At 44.1% G+C, this 15867-nt stretch overlaps 1 protein-coding gene across 1 annotated transcript; it reads right to left on the reverse strand.

Annotated features, from left to right (window-relative positions):
• Positions 1-6407: 6407 nt before the first annotated feature.
• Positions 6408-15446, reverse strand: ASB4 (ankyrin repeat and SOCS box containing 4; the record flags this gene model as incomplete). The annotated part of the gene is made up of 5 exons (XM_084206275.1): positions 15170-15446; positions 11498-11797; positions 8879-9369; positions 7181-7294; positions 6408-6596 (listed from the first exon to the last, which is right to left on the reverse strand). Exons 1-5 carry the CDS (start codon positions 15381-15383, stop codon positions 6408-6410), a joined length of 1308 nt encoding a protein of 435 aa, XP_084062401.1. The 5' UTR covers positions 15384-15446.
• Between the last annotated feature and the right edge of the window lie 421 nt (positions 15447-15867).

Here is a 15867-nt window from a genome sequence, read left to right on the forward strand (position 1 = left end):
CTGAGCTCCTACCTCTCCTCTGCACAGCTCCCTGCCACATCTGCCCGTTTCCTCCACCAGGCTGAACTGTCTTGGCCAGGGAAGGGGACAACCACTGCTTCAGCGGCACAAAAAGAAGCTGCCAGAAGTAAACGGCTTTGTGAACAGAGGCTTTGCTGATAGACTTCAGAGCTTTAGAACATCCTGGTATCATTAGAAGTCAAGGTCAGTGCTTTGTATTTCCTCCCACATCACTGGAGGATGCAGAATTTGGTTTCAGGAAAACTGGCAGAATAAGGAGTCTCTGCCATGTTTCTGATTGCAGAGTAGAAACCTCCTACTATGCTGGCAGGTGAAAAGTGTGAGCACAGCTCAACTCAGCAAGGCAAAGCCCACAGCCTGCCCCACAAAATCCATCCAAACCATCTGGGTTTCATCCACCCACCACAGGAAGGAGGGGCATTTGAGAAAAGATTTTGTTCCAGCAGACTGAGAAATGAGTAAGTTTCTGTGGGTAGGAAATCCAGATGTGGTGGAGGATGTCACAAACCTGTAGAACCACAGGGGTGTAGAGGGGCAGTGGCTCTGCTGCCCTTGTTAGAAAAGGGTGTGGTGAAGGAATTGCAGTGGGGGTCAGGCTCTATGTCATATGCCAGAGGCTATATAGCCAGGAAGGGGAAGAGGAGAAATCAGTGAAATTCTGTGGATTTATGGTGAAGGGAAGGACAGGGCTGTGGAAGAAATGGACCCATATGACAAACTGAAGTCCGAATTTCCAGCTAGGTGTATTTCAGAGCTGCTGCTGCCACCACAAGGTGTGCTCACCATGGATACAGGCTGACAGCGTGCCCTTGAGTTCAGGATTGCCATGCGCCTTTCCCCAGAAGGGAACTTGGAAACAGCAGGACAGACTCACCTCAGAGTTGGCTCAGCCATTGGGACGTAGGTGTAATTCAGTGGACTCTGTTGCCACTGGGTCTTTTGGGCCAGCTTTACTCTGCATGAATGTTAAAATAACTACATTACTTTTTGCCATGAAATGGCTCTGCCCTGACTGCAGTGATGTCACATTGCCTGCACTTTCCAGCATGCTGTGTGCTTGTAGCCAGCTCAGGCACTGCCCTTCAGCACTGCCTGTGTTTCCATACTGTATGAACCAATGGCCATCTATTAATAAGGCACACAGCTCTGCCCCCTCTTTTATAGCATGTTATAAAGTAGATTTTCTGTGAGTATTCCTGCTCTTTTCTTCCTGCACTTTCTTCCTCAGACATTAGCAGCTATTTTTCTTTACTTCATAACCAACTAACAATTTTTATTAAGTGACCAGGAATAAGTAAAAATCCCTATCCTTGACCAGAGCTGTCTGGATTCAACCCCCTTCCTTCCCACAAACAGCCAGCAAGCTCGTGGCTATACTGAGGCAGTGCAACTCCCCACTGACAGTTACTATTGACATAAAGTAATTCAGTGCTGATTGCAGTACTAGCAGCCTGAGCAGCCACATCAATTGCACTGTTACAAAGTTAAGCATGGTGAACTCAGGCATTAGCAGAAGGCTGATACCAGCATCTCCAGTGAGCCCCAGCTTGAAAGAGCAGAACTGGATGGTTTTTCAGTGGTATAAAAATCATCACTGTTCTCATTTCAAATGCCTTAATTGTAATTTAGCAGCACGCCATAGGGTGCCTCTGCAAGGTGAAGGGCAACACACACCTGATACATGTTAAAAAAACCCCTGTGTATTAAAATCAAACAGGTCATTGGAATGCATGATGTCCATTGTCACTTCTACACTTTGTGTCCCATGAAGCTTAAGATGTATTTGGAGAAAGAGTTGGAAACAAATTTCTGAGCAGCCAACAGATTTCCTCTGACAGTTGCTGCATACAGCAATACAGCAATATTTTCTTACCCACTCATCTGCTGTGCCAGATGTCCCTGCCTTTCTACAAAGAGACACTGGTAGATCTTTCCACTGCTTTAATATAACTCTTGGGGAGGTTAAGATGTCAGACACTAGCTAGGTTTTGGCATCTCTGCTAACAGTATGTTCTGCACTGTCATTTAGTAGAAGAGTGAACCCTAGGGATTACAGGGAAATTCTACTGGCATATCCTGAAAGTAAATGGAAATATTGCTGTGTCTGACCCATGTGTATCTTGAAGTGTTACAGAAAAAAAACCAGCAGCCCTTCAAGAGCCCTGAAAACCTTCCAGCATTGAAAACCTGGCATGCCTCTTTGTCCTCTGAGAGTTTAATAAAGATATATAAGAGCATAGACCACCCCAGACTGTTTCAATCTTCCCTTTCATCTCAAAGACTGAACTCTTGTATGTTTAATTTAAAGGTATTTGTCCCATGAGCAAAATCTGCTGCCAGAAGCATTAGTGGTTTTTCAAAGGACGTTCCTTAAATATGAATGAGCTGAGCCCCTGTGATCACCCTAATTGATCCAGCAGTGCTTGCAGCTAAAAGTAAAGCTGCCACCTTTCATGGCAGACCAGACCTTTTCCCCTGCTGCAGACCAGACCTTTTCCCCTGGGAGATTTCTATAAATTCATGACCACAGCAGTTAACTTGATTCTGTCAAAACTGGTTTATAGGCTGTAAGATGTTGCCCAATAGAAAGATGAGAAATTTTTCTTTTAAAGATGTTTAGTGGTAGTGGTTTTGAATAAATAAAATGTCATTGATGCCAAAACACTTACAGGCCTAATACCATCAGGACAGGCAGCAATGCTGGAAAGATAATCCTTCCAGGTTCTTTTAGACTCCTTGTCTTGGTATCTAAAAGCTGACCAAGTTGGAACAGACTTGAAAAGATTTTGCAGGGAAATACAGTCCTGAACACTGTTAGACTTCAGTTTCACCTACACACTCTCCATGGATAAATTATTGGAGTTTTGGGTCAACCCTCATCAGGGGCTAAGTTTAAAATTATTGCAAGAGCACTTTAAAAAGAGGATGCCCAGATTTCCATGAACAGCTCCATGGGTCCCCAAATACATGCAGAGTGTCCCTATGGTCATAGAATGGGTAATTTCTTTTGTCCACCAATGCATGTGGCTTAAGAACATCTCTTTATATACAACTTCTCAAAACCACGAAGACCTGAAACCTGGAATCCAAAAAACCTAGAATCTCACTGTTATCCATTGAGAAGTCATTAAGGGAGCTCTGGGAAAGGGCTGCCAGTGGGAATGGGAAAGGATCATTCATTCTTTGCACCCATCTGTGCTTTAAATATTCTAATAGGCCATGGAATGCAGTGGAAGTGTTTCAAACATGTCTATATCTCCTGTAAGAAGCCAAAAGACAAAAAAGCAATTTATTTCACAGAGGACACCAAACAACCCTGAAAACAATTTTCTGTAATTTTAGGTCATGACTGTGCCCAAACTTGTGGTCTCTCTTCCAGGTGGAGTCATCCGATCTGATGCAAATACAAAAATACAAAAGCATGATCAGGAATTATATGATGGTATGAAATTTCAAGACATCTTACAGAATCACAGAATCACAGAATCTGCTGAGTTGGAAGGGACTCACAAGGATCATTGAGTCCAACTCCTTCATTGAACCATTTCCAAGAGCCCCAACAAGAGCCTGAGGGCATTGTCCAAACACTTCTTGGACTCTGTGCGTCTTGCTGTTGTGACCACTTCCCTGGGGAGCCTGTTCCAGTGCCCAAACACCCTCTGGGGCAAGAACATTTTTCTAACAAATCTTAAATCTCCCTGACACTTCAGGCCATTCCCTTGGGTCCTGTCTCTGGTGACCACAGAAAAGAGATCCTTCCTCTATGCCTCCTTTGTGCATCCCATGAATTTAATAAATGATGATCTTATTATCAGGTATTCCCACTCCTCACATGATCAACTCCACTAGTGTGTGGGAATAGAGCAGTTACAGAGGAAAAAGTGCTAAAAAGGAACAAATACTAAGGTTTGCTTACTCTTGGTCTTTCTAACTTCAACAACAAAAGCAATTAAAGTGCATCAATCAGGTCTTTTTTCTGTGATAGTGATGTTCTCTAGTGTTTTAACAGCTTGCAAATTCCTATGACTATAATCAGGCTGGTCCCACTGTGCTCCCTGTCAGATACCACAATGGCTATAATCTGGCACCTGCTTGGTACAAAGCTTGGAAGTGAGCCTGGGTGCCCACAGAATAAAAATTAAGTGTGTTCACTGCAGAGGGAGAGGATCAGAGGGATTTTAGGAACACCAGTGACAGCCTTTATTCTTCTCTCTCAGCAAATGAGTCCTGGCTACGACAGGTCAGAAAACACTGCTATTGTTCTGCCTTAAACCTCCCTTTTCCAGATGCAGAATTTCAGAAGGAGCCAGTGTGGGGATGTGTTTCCAATAATATCAGCTACCTCCATCCATCTCTTCTGGACTGCCAGGCTTTCCCCATTGTCAGACTGTTCAGAAAGCAACAAATATTTCTTGACTTGAAGCTGGCAAATCTTGTTCCTCATGCCTGACTTAGAGATGCATCACCTAGAAAAGCAGTGGGTTTAGATAACCTACGCTTTTTCATCTTTCCAAATTCACTCTTTTTCTGCAGTTTAGAATCCAGTGGATCCTATTGATCAGGACATGTCTCAAGCAGATTTTTCTATAGAAAATCTGTCTCAGATGCTGATTATTCTCCCCAGTAAATTACTGTAGTATCTCTGATAGAGACATCTCTGCAGCTGTATGGAAATCTTTCATTGGCTCACTGAATTACAGGGACCTATATTACAACTTCATTCACATAAAAAAACATTTACTCGTGGTCTGTATTCACTTTGAAATTCCTTATTGGAATGGGAAACTGTTAAATAGCAATCCTCACTGCTGTCTGGTTAAACATACACAGACCCATGAACTGGATTCTTGTACACAGTGTACAAGCTTTAATTGATGAAAACGGAGAGGAAAGGAAAGGGAGGTGATTTGTAGCACTAAACAATCTACACATTACTTCAAATGCTGTTGTTGCCACTGTGGGAGACACAGAGACACTTGAACAGCTTGGCTGCTCTGGTTTGTCTGGGAAGAGCCTAGTGTGCTGTGGGCTGTCTTGCAAAGAGATAGCAAAAATGACTGGGACTGACAGCTTTGCAGTCAGAGATGCAATGAGAAGTCAGGAGTCACTGGCTGCCAGTGGTGGGCCTGGCTTACCTCTCTGTTGAGAGAGCCCAGAATGGTCAGAATCCAAAAAAAGTGGAACAGCCCAGATGAGTTGCACCAAACTAAAAAAGGGAAGAAAATTAGGGTTTACCTGTAGGTCAGATCACAAACTTGTGCTTGCTGTGGGATATTTGCTGTATGAACTGCCACTGCAGTGGAGAAAGTAGCTTGGTCAAGTAAAGGAAACCAGTGCTAGCAGGTCCAAAAGCACAGGAACTGCAAATCAGGGGGCCTGGCAGGTCTGTAACAGCACAGGCAATATACCTTTATCTTGGAAACACCTTTTGGTTAATGTGGGATTCCTCCCCCCTGCACCTAGCTACAAAAAATGAGGTGAATAGTACATGCTAGCAGGCTAGGTTCATTTTACAGTCAATGAAGAGAAGGGTCATATGCTTCCCAGATCACATCCAACATCATTCTGAGAGATATTAGGGAAGGGTACAAGTACAGCTATACAGGTTTTGGGGGAAAGTTTTTTTACCTGCCTTTCTTGACACCAGGATAATAATTTATTATTGGTCACAGTGAGAGCAGAAACAGAGACAGTATATGCTCAAAGCTACCCAGTATCCACATACAAAAATTTCAGGGCTGCATGTTCCTATCTTGTTTATGTACTGTGGTTGATAAAGGAAAAAAAAATTCTTACAATTAAAAAAGATCATTATGACAAAGCTTTATAAGAATCAGGTAGCGAAGAGTGAACTAACCTTGAATTGACAGTCAGTGCACAGGAAAATACAGACACTACTGGAGGCCTGTCTGTGGCCACAAACCAAAGCAGTTTGCCTATTGCACTCTGGGAAGGCATTTCTGTGACTTATTTTTTGACAGTATCCTTTCTTTTACTCCCAAAATGACAGCTGAAGAAAGTCATAGTGAAACAATATCAAGGGCTGCTCAGATTTCATCTAATGCTATCTAGCAGGCAGTGGTACAAGCACTGAAGGAAGCAGCAGCATTGTTTAAGCTAGGCTGAACAAGGCAGTGTGTGTCCTGGGCGTGTTTGGAGCAGGGGCTTTTCCAGCTCTGCCTCCCCAGTGCAAACTGCAGCTGTGGTTTCTCAGGGTAGGGAAAGAGAGCAGCTCCAAGGAGAGCCGGTAAATGCCAGCCCAGCTCGCAGGCTGGCCAGCCAATGGACACACACAGGGCTGTGTCAGGATTGTGCCTGGATCTCTGGCACCCCACAGAGGCGCGTGGATGCCAGGAGGGAGATGCCAGAGCCTGCTCTGTGGTGGCTCAGTAGATGATTCCTTCTGGTTCCAGCAGCAAGTACTTCTTCATGGACAGGGGGATGGAGAGCAAGGGGACTTCTCGATGGCACTTTTCTGACAATATTGCCCGAATAGCACATCTGCATAAGTGCATCAGTGACCGTGGGGAATTGCTGCACACAGTGAACAAGGAGTCATAGAAATCCTGGTGCCGCTGTAAAATAAACCACAACCAGGACATTTGGAGTAAGGATTTTTGAATTAAAGGGATAACTATGTCAAAGCATGTCATTTGTCCCATAGTTTTGCCTTTTGACCACATATTTTCCTCTTTAATCTCTTATTTTTCATTTAAATTCTCCCTTGCATTTGCAGCTAACTCATCCTGTTCACAAAAATCTGACCCATGCAACAGGACCTAGAGGTACATAGTCATACCCATGTAATATGGCCCTTTAGAAATATTTGCAGACTTAAAAGAAATATAAATATAAATATACATATTGAAAAATCTGAAGAAACACCAGTCACAGCCAGAATCTTTTCACTGGCTGAGTACAGGGACAGCTGAGCTCCTGCTGTAGCCCTGACAGGAGGTGCTCCAAAGGATAATGTTGCAATTAAAATATCAAAAATATGTCTTTTTTCAGCGAGTGATATGCTTTTGTCAAATGAGAGATATTAAGTGGGGAAGTCCCCATCCTCTGAGATGTTCTTCTCTTTCAAATGATCTTTCTAATGGTTTGGTATGGGTTATTCAAATAATAAGCCTGGATTTTACTCAGTTAGAGAGCTTACCTCCAAGACATCCTCAGGTATGGCTGCTTTCCACTTAGATGTTGATTTGATGTGTTCATAGGAGTTGACAACCACCTCCACAGCTCTGGGGTGGGAATGACAGGCTTGCAGCACCTGCAGGCAGGATGCATGGAGAACATGAGTACCAGCAGGAAGCCAGGGCTAGCCTGGGTGCTCAGCAGTGCACAACAGCAAACTGGGACAGGCACAGCCAAACAATTGTGAGAGGATCAGGCTGGAGGTGCAAAAGACACAAGGCCCCTCCACACCACTCTGGTAAGCACAGCTAGAAGCCCCAGGCTCATCCCCTGTTTAAGACCATACAGAAGATCATGGATCTCCACAGCAGTCCAGATGGGGTGGGCTTTATCACCCAAATCTAGAGATAGCTTCTTCATAGCTGGGTTGGGTGACTCAACACCAGGCAAAGCCATGCACAAAATTTCTTGCTTCACCACATGCAGCTCAGGAACAGAAAAAATTCCCATTATACAAATCAAAAATGAGAAAAATTAGAGAAAAATTTAAAATATGACCAGAAGAAGAGACAGTTCAAAAGTAAGGCTTTCAACCACACAAGGACCCCGGCACAACTGTTCTGCCCAGGAATTTTAGCTCAACAGGAAAAAACCCAGTCTATTGTCACTCATATGCAGGGCATAACATTGCATTCACCCAATTTTGTCCCATGCACTCTCCAAGTTTTACAAACAAAACTGCAGAACACCCCTGTGGGATAAATATCCTACGTTTTTACAGATGGGCAAATGATAGTTTAGAAGAGAGACCCAGTTCATGCAATAGGATGCAGGAAGAGGAGACTTCAGAGGGTATTGCTCTCAAATACCCTCTAGGAGACTAAGCATTGTTCTGCTACAGGCAGACCCTGCTCATACTGGGCTCAAGAGGGTACAATTAAAATTTTGGCATTTTATTCAAAGGCTTCTGGTTGCTTGGCTTGTTGAAACTTTACATATACAGTCAGGCAACTGCAAAGTGTTGCTTAGGGTACTAGATGAGAGGGAATAAGTCCTGCCTTCAGCAAGCTTACTTGGTTTTCTGATATAACAACACTCTCAGGTACTTCTGTCAGTGTCTTGGGCTTTGCAGGTGTTTAAAAACTTTTCAGGAGAGATCCTGTGATACTTTTTCTCCTTTTTTGGTCATCAGCTATGAGCCCAGGCCCAGCAATTCTTAATTCTCACATTTCCTGGGAATAATCCAAAGCTTTATTAAGATGCATTTCATTTTTAGTAGATTTGAATAGATTTTTAGATGTCAGATGTAACAAAATCAAGTGGTCTCATCTTTAATCTTGGTGGAGACCATGAAGTACACATTTCATAGAACTCAGTGAAACCTGTATGAAGCCAGATTTGAAAAAAGGATGTGGGTTCTCTGAAATGAGAAAGTGAATCTGCTCTGAAAAATTAGGCTTCAACCAGCATTTAGAGTTTGGCATTTCAGGTTGGTTAAGAGCAAAAATTGGAGCTGTGTCTGGTTTCTGGTACAGACAACTGTAATTTCACCTCAGTTAAATGATACCACTCTTACAGTAGGTCATCTCCCAACGCTTTGGGCATTCTGGGCCCAGACTGACAGGACTCCAGAAAATCCAGACAGTTTGGATCTCTCATCCCATTCCTGTTGAAGACACCACCCCTCTCCAAGCCCCTACTGTACAAAGACATCCTTAACCTTGTGGAACTGCAGAGGGTATATCCTAGCTGCCCCATGGTTCAGCAGCAGCTGGTAGCAGATGTCTGGCTGAGCAGCTGGCCGCACAGATGTCACTTTTATGATATACTGTAAGGGTGCACAGCCATTGACATCCATGATGTTTGCTTCTGCTCCTGCCTCCAGCAGCATGTGCAGCAGGACGTGATCACAGTTCCAGGCAGCTTTGTGGAGTGGTGATTTGAAATCCTCATCACGAGCATTCACTTCAGCTTTATAGTCTAGGAGCATCCGACAGATGAGGTGGTGGTCCTGGCTGTACACCTGATCCTTGTAGTGAAGGGCCCAGTAGGCTGCACAGGCCAGGGGAGTCTCCATGTAGGCATTGAGAGCATCTACCTGTGCTCCCTGTTCCACGTAAAAGGCCACGAGCTCTGGGACACCCAGACGTGCGACCACGTGCAGAGGAGTCTCCTCGTCCTTGTTGTTCGTTCTTATGTTCACATTTGCTCCTGCCAAAGAAAGATGATGGGGGAAGATGAAGGCAATGAAACACTTGTTTGGTCATCTCTCTGTATGGGCCCTTCTTCCCAAGGAAAAGGTCAGGGTGGGCAGCTGGTATGACAGAAACCTGTGTAAATGCAAATAGCATAGATCGATTCTGCATTGCTTCAGTTTCCAGGGAAACTCTTAGAAACTTAAGGTTCTTGGATGCAGCTTCTATGCTGGCCCCCAGACCTTATCTGAACATTCTATTTCAGAGCAGCGTGCAAGCCCGAATTTCTGTGTAAAACGCTTTTTCCGATAAATAGGGAAGTGGTGGAGGAAGGAGATCATTACTCCTACTCCGAGCAGCTCTGCTCTGCTCTGTACCCTGAAAACACTCCCTGCAGCGCCTCGTTAACGCCAGCCTGGATGAAAGGACATTTTATGACAGATCCGTGGATGATATTAAAGAACCCATCGGCTGGGTCCCCGGCGGGGGTGCCGGATCCCCGCTCCAAAGCGCTGCGGAGCGGGTCCGACCGCGCCGTTCCAAAGCGCTGCGGAGCGGCCGCAGCTGGAGCAACAGCACCATCTGCCGGGCAGCGAGCCGGGAGAGGGGCAGGGAAAACTGCCTCGGGGCTGGAAAACCCGAGTGCTAATGCTGCTAAGCCGTGCCGAGTGATAGCCGTATTCGATGTCCCTGAGACGGCACCGGCAATGCAAGTCTGGAGGTGGCAACCAAACACGGGATCAGCACCGCTTGCGCTGTCGCCCCAGCCAGAGGGGGATGAACTGCAATGACCTGGATGGATCCCAAGGGACACCACTGAGTGGAGATGGCAGGTGAAAGATGCATCTGGGGAACTTTGGAGCAGGGATATTAACTGACAGTCTGGCTTCAGCTCTTGGGGCGTACTGCTCTGTGAATGTGCACACCTGACAGGGTTTGCTCCAGACCTTTCCCACTCTGTTTGGAGTCTCAGCATACAGCTCATACGGAAATCAGAGTTTAAAGAGTGCTTTGGGAGGAAGGGTGGCTTTTAAAGTACTATTATGCTGTTGATGGGTGGGTGGAGAAAGCCTGCAGAATACATCCTTTCACTTGCATTCATCCTCTGCTGCGTTTCATAAGAGTACATTTGACTTCTAAGCTTTTCTGTGCTAGCAAATTCAACTCCTGCTGTCAGGACTGTTTGCTTTGGGCAGGATACAACTGGCAGCATTTATTTTCCTTTCTACCAAACAAAATAATATGCATCTTTCCAGAAGAAGAAAAGCAATGTTGTTATTCATTTATGACTGCAGATTGCCTTGCCCACAAAGCATGGACTTTGCGCTTGGGCTCTGCATCTCAGGAAAAGCTTTCAATAACAACACATGTAACAAAACCAACCCAAAATCATTTGTATTGCCATGGCACAGTGTGATAAACAGGGGAGTCTCTCTGTAACTAAGGACTTGAACTGTGTTTCTTTTACTCTGTCCTGTGTCAGTATCCTTCTGTTCAGGAAATAGTGTGTGACAAATATATTTATGGAAGAATTACATTTATTCATAGCCCCATTTGTTGCAGATGACCAGAAGCATAATGTACCTTACTTTGGGAAAACAAAAAATCTTATATAATACCCTTTTTTCCTTCTGGGCATGAGTTTGGCTGCATTCATGACAAATGAAAAGATGGCACGAAAAAGTGCATCCAATTTTTCAAGGCCAGATCTCAAAAAACAAGCGATTTGAAAAATTTTACTCAGGTCCAGGAAATTTGAAAAAGAAAGAAGATGAGGGGTGCATATGAAAGTAGCTCAAAAGTAAACCTAGATGAAAAAGATGGAAAAATCCCCCAAGAGATATAGAAACTCCCTGATTCAGAGGAACTCTGCTGCTGATGGACGGATTGGGCAGTGGACTGGAGACACTGAAATGGGAAACAATCTTGGAGTAAGGACCAGTGGCCAGGGAAAGATGGATGAGGTGAGGAAACAGAATGGGATAAACTTCCTCTGATCAAAAAGGTGAGGATAAGGAGCCTGAGAGGAAGACACCTGGGATAAATACACATCTACTTTGGGAAATTGCCTCCTAAGAGGAAGCCCAGACCACGCTCACCCCCTTTGCCCATGCCATGAGCTATACCCCAGAGCTTTCCCTTACCTCTCCAAAGCAGCTGCTGGGCACAAGGCATGGAGGTCCGTGTGGTACAGAAGTGCAAGGGCGCCTGCCCGCTCATGGAAAAGCAGTTCAGCTTCGCCCCATGGTTGCAAAGGATCTTGAGACACTCCACATTTGCCATTTCACAGGCTATGTGGATGGCAGCTTTGCCATTGGGCCGGCAGTTGATTGTAGCTTTGTGATTGAGGAGGACCAAAAGACTCTCCAGATGGCCATACATGACAGCTATATGAAGTCCAGTTGCCCAGGATATTTTTAATTTGTAGCTGGGAAGCCAGTACCCTGTACAAAGTGAGAATGTGTTACCAGCCTTGGCAAAGACTTTTCTTAGGTCTATCCACCTGCTGAGAATAATTGAAGGGGAAGAAAGTATTGGAGTTTAAATGTAATTTACTGTAATTTCACCAGCATAGTACACACAAAGTTCTCTCAAGCAAAACTTCATTTTCATTAAGCATTGTTACTATGTGTGCTGAGTAGCCTGCCTTTTGGAGAGATAATTCCCTTGTAGATGTACTCTGAAAGAAGGTATTAGACTTTTTTGTGACTGGTATAGGTTAAACCAAACAACAGAAAAAAATGCTTACAGCTAAAAATGCTTACAGAAAAAAATGCTTACAGCTAAAAAAATGCCAACAGCTAAAAATCACGGGGGAAGTGGAATCTCCAGCCTGCCAATAGCTGAACAAAGGTGGCATTGGAATAAAATGACAGCATTTACTTAGGACAGTGACTCAACAGACAGCTCATCCTACTGTTTCTGTGTGGGAGATGGCAGGATCTTGCATGTCAGTGGCTGGATTCAGACCTCCAGGGATGCATTACACATAGAGAGCCCCTGGCAATATACCCCAACTACTGCCCTGAGGAGCACAGAGAGAGGAGATTGGATACTGATAAAAATTAGGCTGAAGAGCCAAAGAGAAGCAGTGACACTTTAGAATGAAATTTGGCTGCAAAATGTTTGTATTTTTCTCAGAAAATGGCACAGTGGTTTTTTTCTTTTTAATTTACTAACAGGTGTAAGGCCAAATAACACATAAATACTTGTTCCCAAATAAGGACTTGTTCCCAAATAAGGCTTAATGAGTGCACAGATATAGTCTCAGAAGTGATTACTATAATCACTTGTTTAAGAAAAGTAAAGCTTCATAATAATGTGCAGAATGGCAAGAGAAGTCTAATTTTATATATATATATATATACACACAATGCCTGCGTCTTGGCTAGAATGTGACTATAAAATTCTCTGGGTTTGATTTATCTATCTCTCCTTGGACAACTGCCTGGCTGAAATATGTTATCATGTGAAAAACACAGAAAAAATATTAGAGATGCACAGTGAGGTCAAATTAATTCAAATCTTCCCTTTTAGTCTCTGGTTTTATGCAATTTCTCAACACTAATGTCATATATATATACAGTTTTTACAGTATTCATGAGGTACAAGCAGGAAGGAAACAAAGTGCTGGTGGCAAGGAAAAATGGATTAAAATTTTCCTTCCCTCCCAGATAAATTACAAGTATATTTTCAGATAGGGGCAAGAAACTGCAGACCATGTCATCTACTCTAGGACCAAATTTTTGGGACTGCCAAGCCCAGTCCTGGAGGAACCCCCACTGTAAAAGGCAAGAGCAGGGTGACAGCCTCCTCTGAGGACACTCAGCCTGCTGACTGTGCAGGTTACACTGGCAACCTCCTCATCATACCCCCTCAAACCAGGCACAGGGGAGGTGGGCTATATCCCAAATTCTCTGCATATAGCAGAGCAAGCTTCTTAAATCCCCTCCCTATCCAGCTGCATGGGCAGTGCTCGCCCTTGTTACTGGTGAACTGTGATACACTTCAGGCTTATCCCACATAGGACTGGGTCTCCCATTTATGGCCAGATACAAGCCATAAATTGTACATTAACAGCAGGAAAGTGATACTTAAAAGCCAAGTTATCACTTTTTATAGCCACAATTTTCCTGCCTGGGTACACACTTTATTTCTGTTGGCTGTGCTGCTTGCAGGTGAGTTGTGCTCAGACATCCCCAGGGAGCATCTCCCATGTCCTCTGCCCAAACCTGCCGAGATCTCTGAGCTCAGAGCGACAGGGACAGACACTGAGCAGGAAGCAGATGTGGCCTCCATGGGAGACCTCATTCAGCTTACCTGTTTCTTTGGCTAGTGACATAAAGAAGCCATGCTGCAAGCAAGATCAGCACCTTTGAAAGCTCTCAGCCTCTTTGGAAGAGAGGAAGAAAAGTCACTCTGCCACCCATGACATCTCTTTTCCACTTCATCACTAAGGGCTATGGCAAAGATCAGACTGCCAGAATGGTGGGGTGGTGAATTTTTCTCCCCTCTTTATCCTTGAGGAAATCTGCCTTTCATATCACAGTTATCTATCATTCAGAACAAAAGTAAAATTTACATAAGAGTTGGTAGAAGTGCTTCCTGCCTTTCAGACAAAGGGAATACAATACAGTGATTTAGGTCATAAGGGTGCATTTTCCTCTCTCTCTACTTTTTGGAAAACAAAGAGAAGTCTTCAAATGAGACTAGTTACTGATTGCAGTCAAATGATCTGTGATTAAAAATCTATTCATTAATCCTGTAGTCTCAAACCACAACCAGATTGCTTTTTAGCCTACTGAGGATAGAAGAAGATGTATTTTAAGATAAATTCAGCACAGTGTGGCTTAGCTCATACACTGTCCCTAAGGGAAGTACATAATGACTGTACCATCCTTGCCCTTAAGAAATCAAAAGAGCAAGAACCAACCATTAAATAAGGGGTAAACACAGAAAAGGAGAAGAGGTGAGATATTCCCTTCTTTTTGCCGCAGAAGTGAAAGCGCATTTGCTGTGCTGCAGCTGCTGCAGGAGGTGTTTATCTCCACATATGATTAACTTCTGGCAGAGACTGACCATTACTACTTTCTAAATACACAAGAAGAGTCTGTTAGCAAGTAGGTCATGAAGTATGTTGATTTTAGCAAGGAGCAAACTTGGTTTGTTGTTTTAAGTTGTAAGGTTTTGGAAGCTCTTTCAGTGTCTGGCTGGGAAATTGTTTGAGTTTTCTACACTCTAAAACAGATGTTGTGTTGATTGTTCTGATTGTTTTTTCCAGATTATTTCTCTGTTTCGATAAAATACCACATCCTCACTTTCTGTCATTTGGAAAAATAAACCTTCTCCCATCCAGCAACATCCAAGGCAGGATTTCCTTAGTTCCCCTCAGCTAGGGAGAATCCACTTTACTTCCATTAAAAATGGAAGACAGGGGATATTTTATGTTTCTAAATAGTCTGTACATGTGAATGAGTTAATGCAAGAAATGCATATACCCCATTTATACACCTGCATGTGTCTATTCTGGGCTTTGCACCTGAGTTCTCTGAGAGGAAATGGCAAAGGACTCCTGTTTCTGGAGTCTCCTGCAGCTGCAGCACAGAGGCTCAGGCTGGGCTCTGGCCTGCCCTTCACCAAGCCCACAGAGCTGATAAGCTCCCCTACCACAGTGGCCCTGACCATGTGAGCCTGCTGAGACGGTCCTGCCTGTGGATCAGCTTATGCTGCAGCTTCAGAAGAGATAAAAGGCCACAGTTCCTTGGAAATCACTCAAAACCCTCTACTTCCTGTCTGGTGAATGCTGCCACATTTACCTTGTTTGTAGGATGCCAGAATCAGGTTTTCATCTTCCACTTCAAACACCGTGTCCACGTCTATTTTCTTTTGGCTCAAGAGCTCTTCCAGTGTTTCAAAGTCATTGGACTTCAGGGCTTCAAGAAAAGCTTTTTTCACCAACTTTGCAGCTGCAGCTCGAGTGATTTTCCCCTCTGTGTTCTCTCCCTCTTTGTATGTCTCCTCCAAATCCATTTCCAAGCGGGTCTGTTTGTGCTGTGAAGAGGGGCACACCGAGGTGCCTATAGCACAGTTGCATGCTGAAGTTGCTGAAGACCAGAAGGTAATTTTATCACTCAGTCATGCTGATCTGCTTGTTCTATTTATATGAGGAGCCTTTCGGGCACCGAAATGCCGCTCTTGGATATCACCACGCTCTTTTGATGAAAGCGAGGACAGACACACCAGCAATTAAAACAAAATGAGAGTTACTTCCATGGGCTTCATGCACACTGAGCTTCATGAACCACTGGTTACCTTCTGGTGCTGCCCATACACTTACATTAAAAGAACTAGTCCTGGCTGTTGTTCCTCAGTTAGAGAAGCACCCACACATGCTTTCAGACTGGCCATGGCTGATTTATTGGCTGCAATGGGATGAGATGCTCTGCCCACAGATGCCCTTTAACTAGTGCAATTCAGGAAAAAAAAAACATCTAAAAATTCTCCAAGGCACTCT

Source organism: Fringilla coelebs, assembly GCF_963513975.1.
Source record: "Fringilla coelebs genome assembly, chromosome: 1".
NCBI classification, from domain to species: Eukaryota; Metazoa; Chordata; class Aves; order Passeriformes; family Fringillidae; genus Fringilla; species Fringilla coelebs.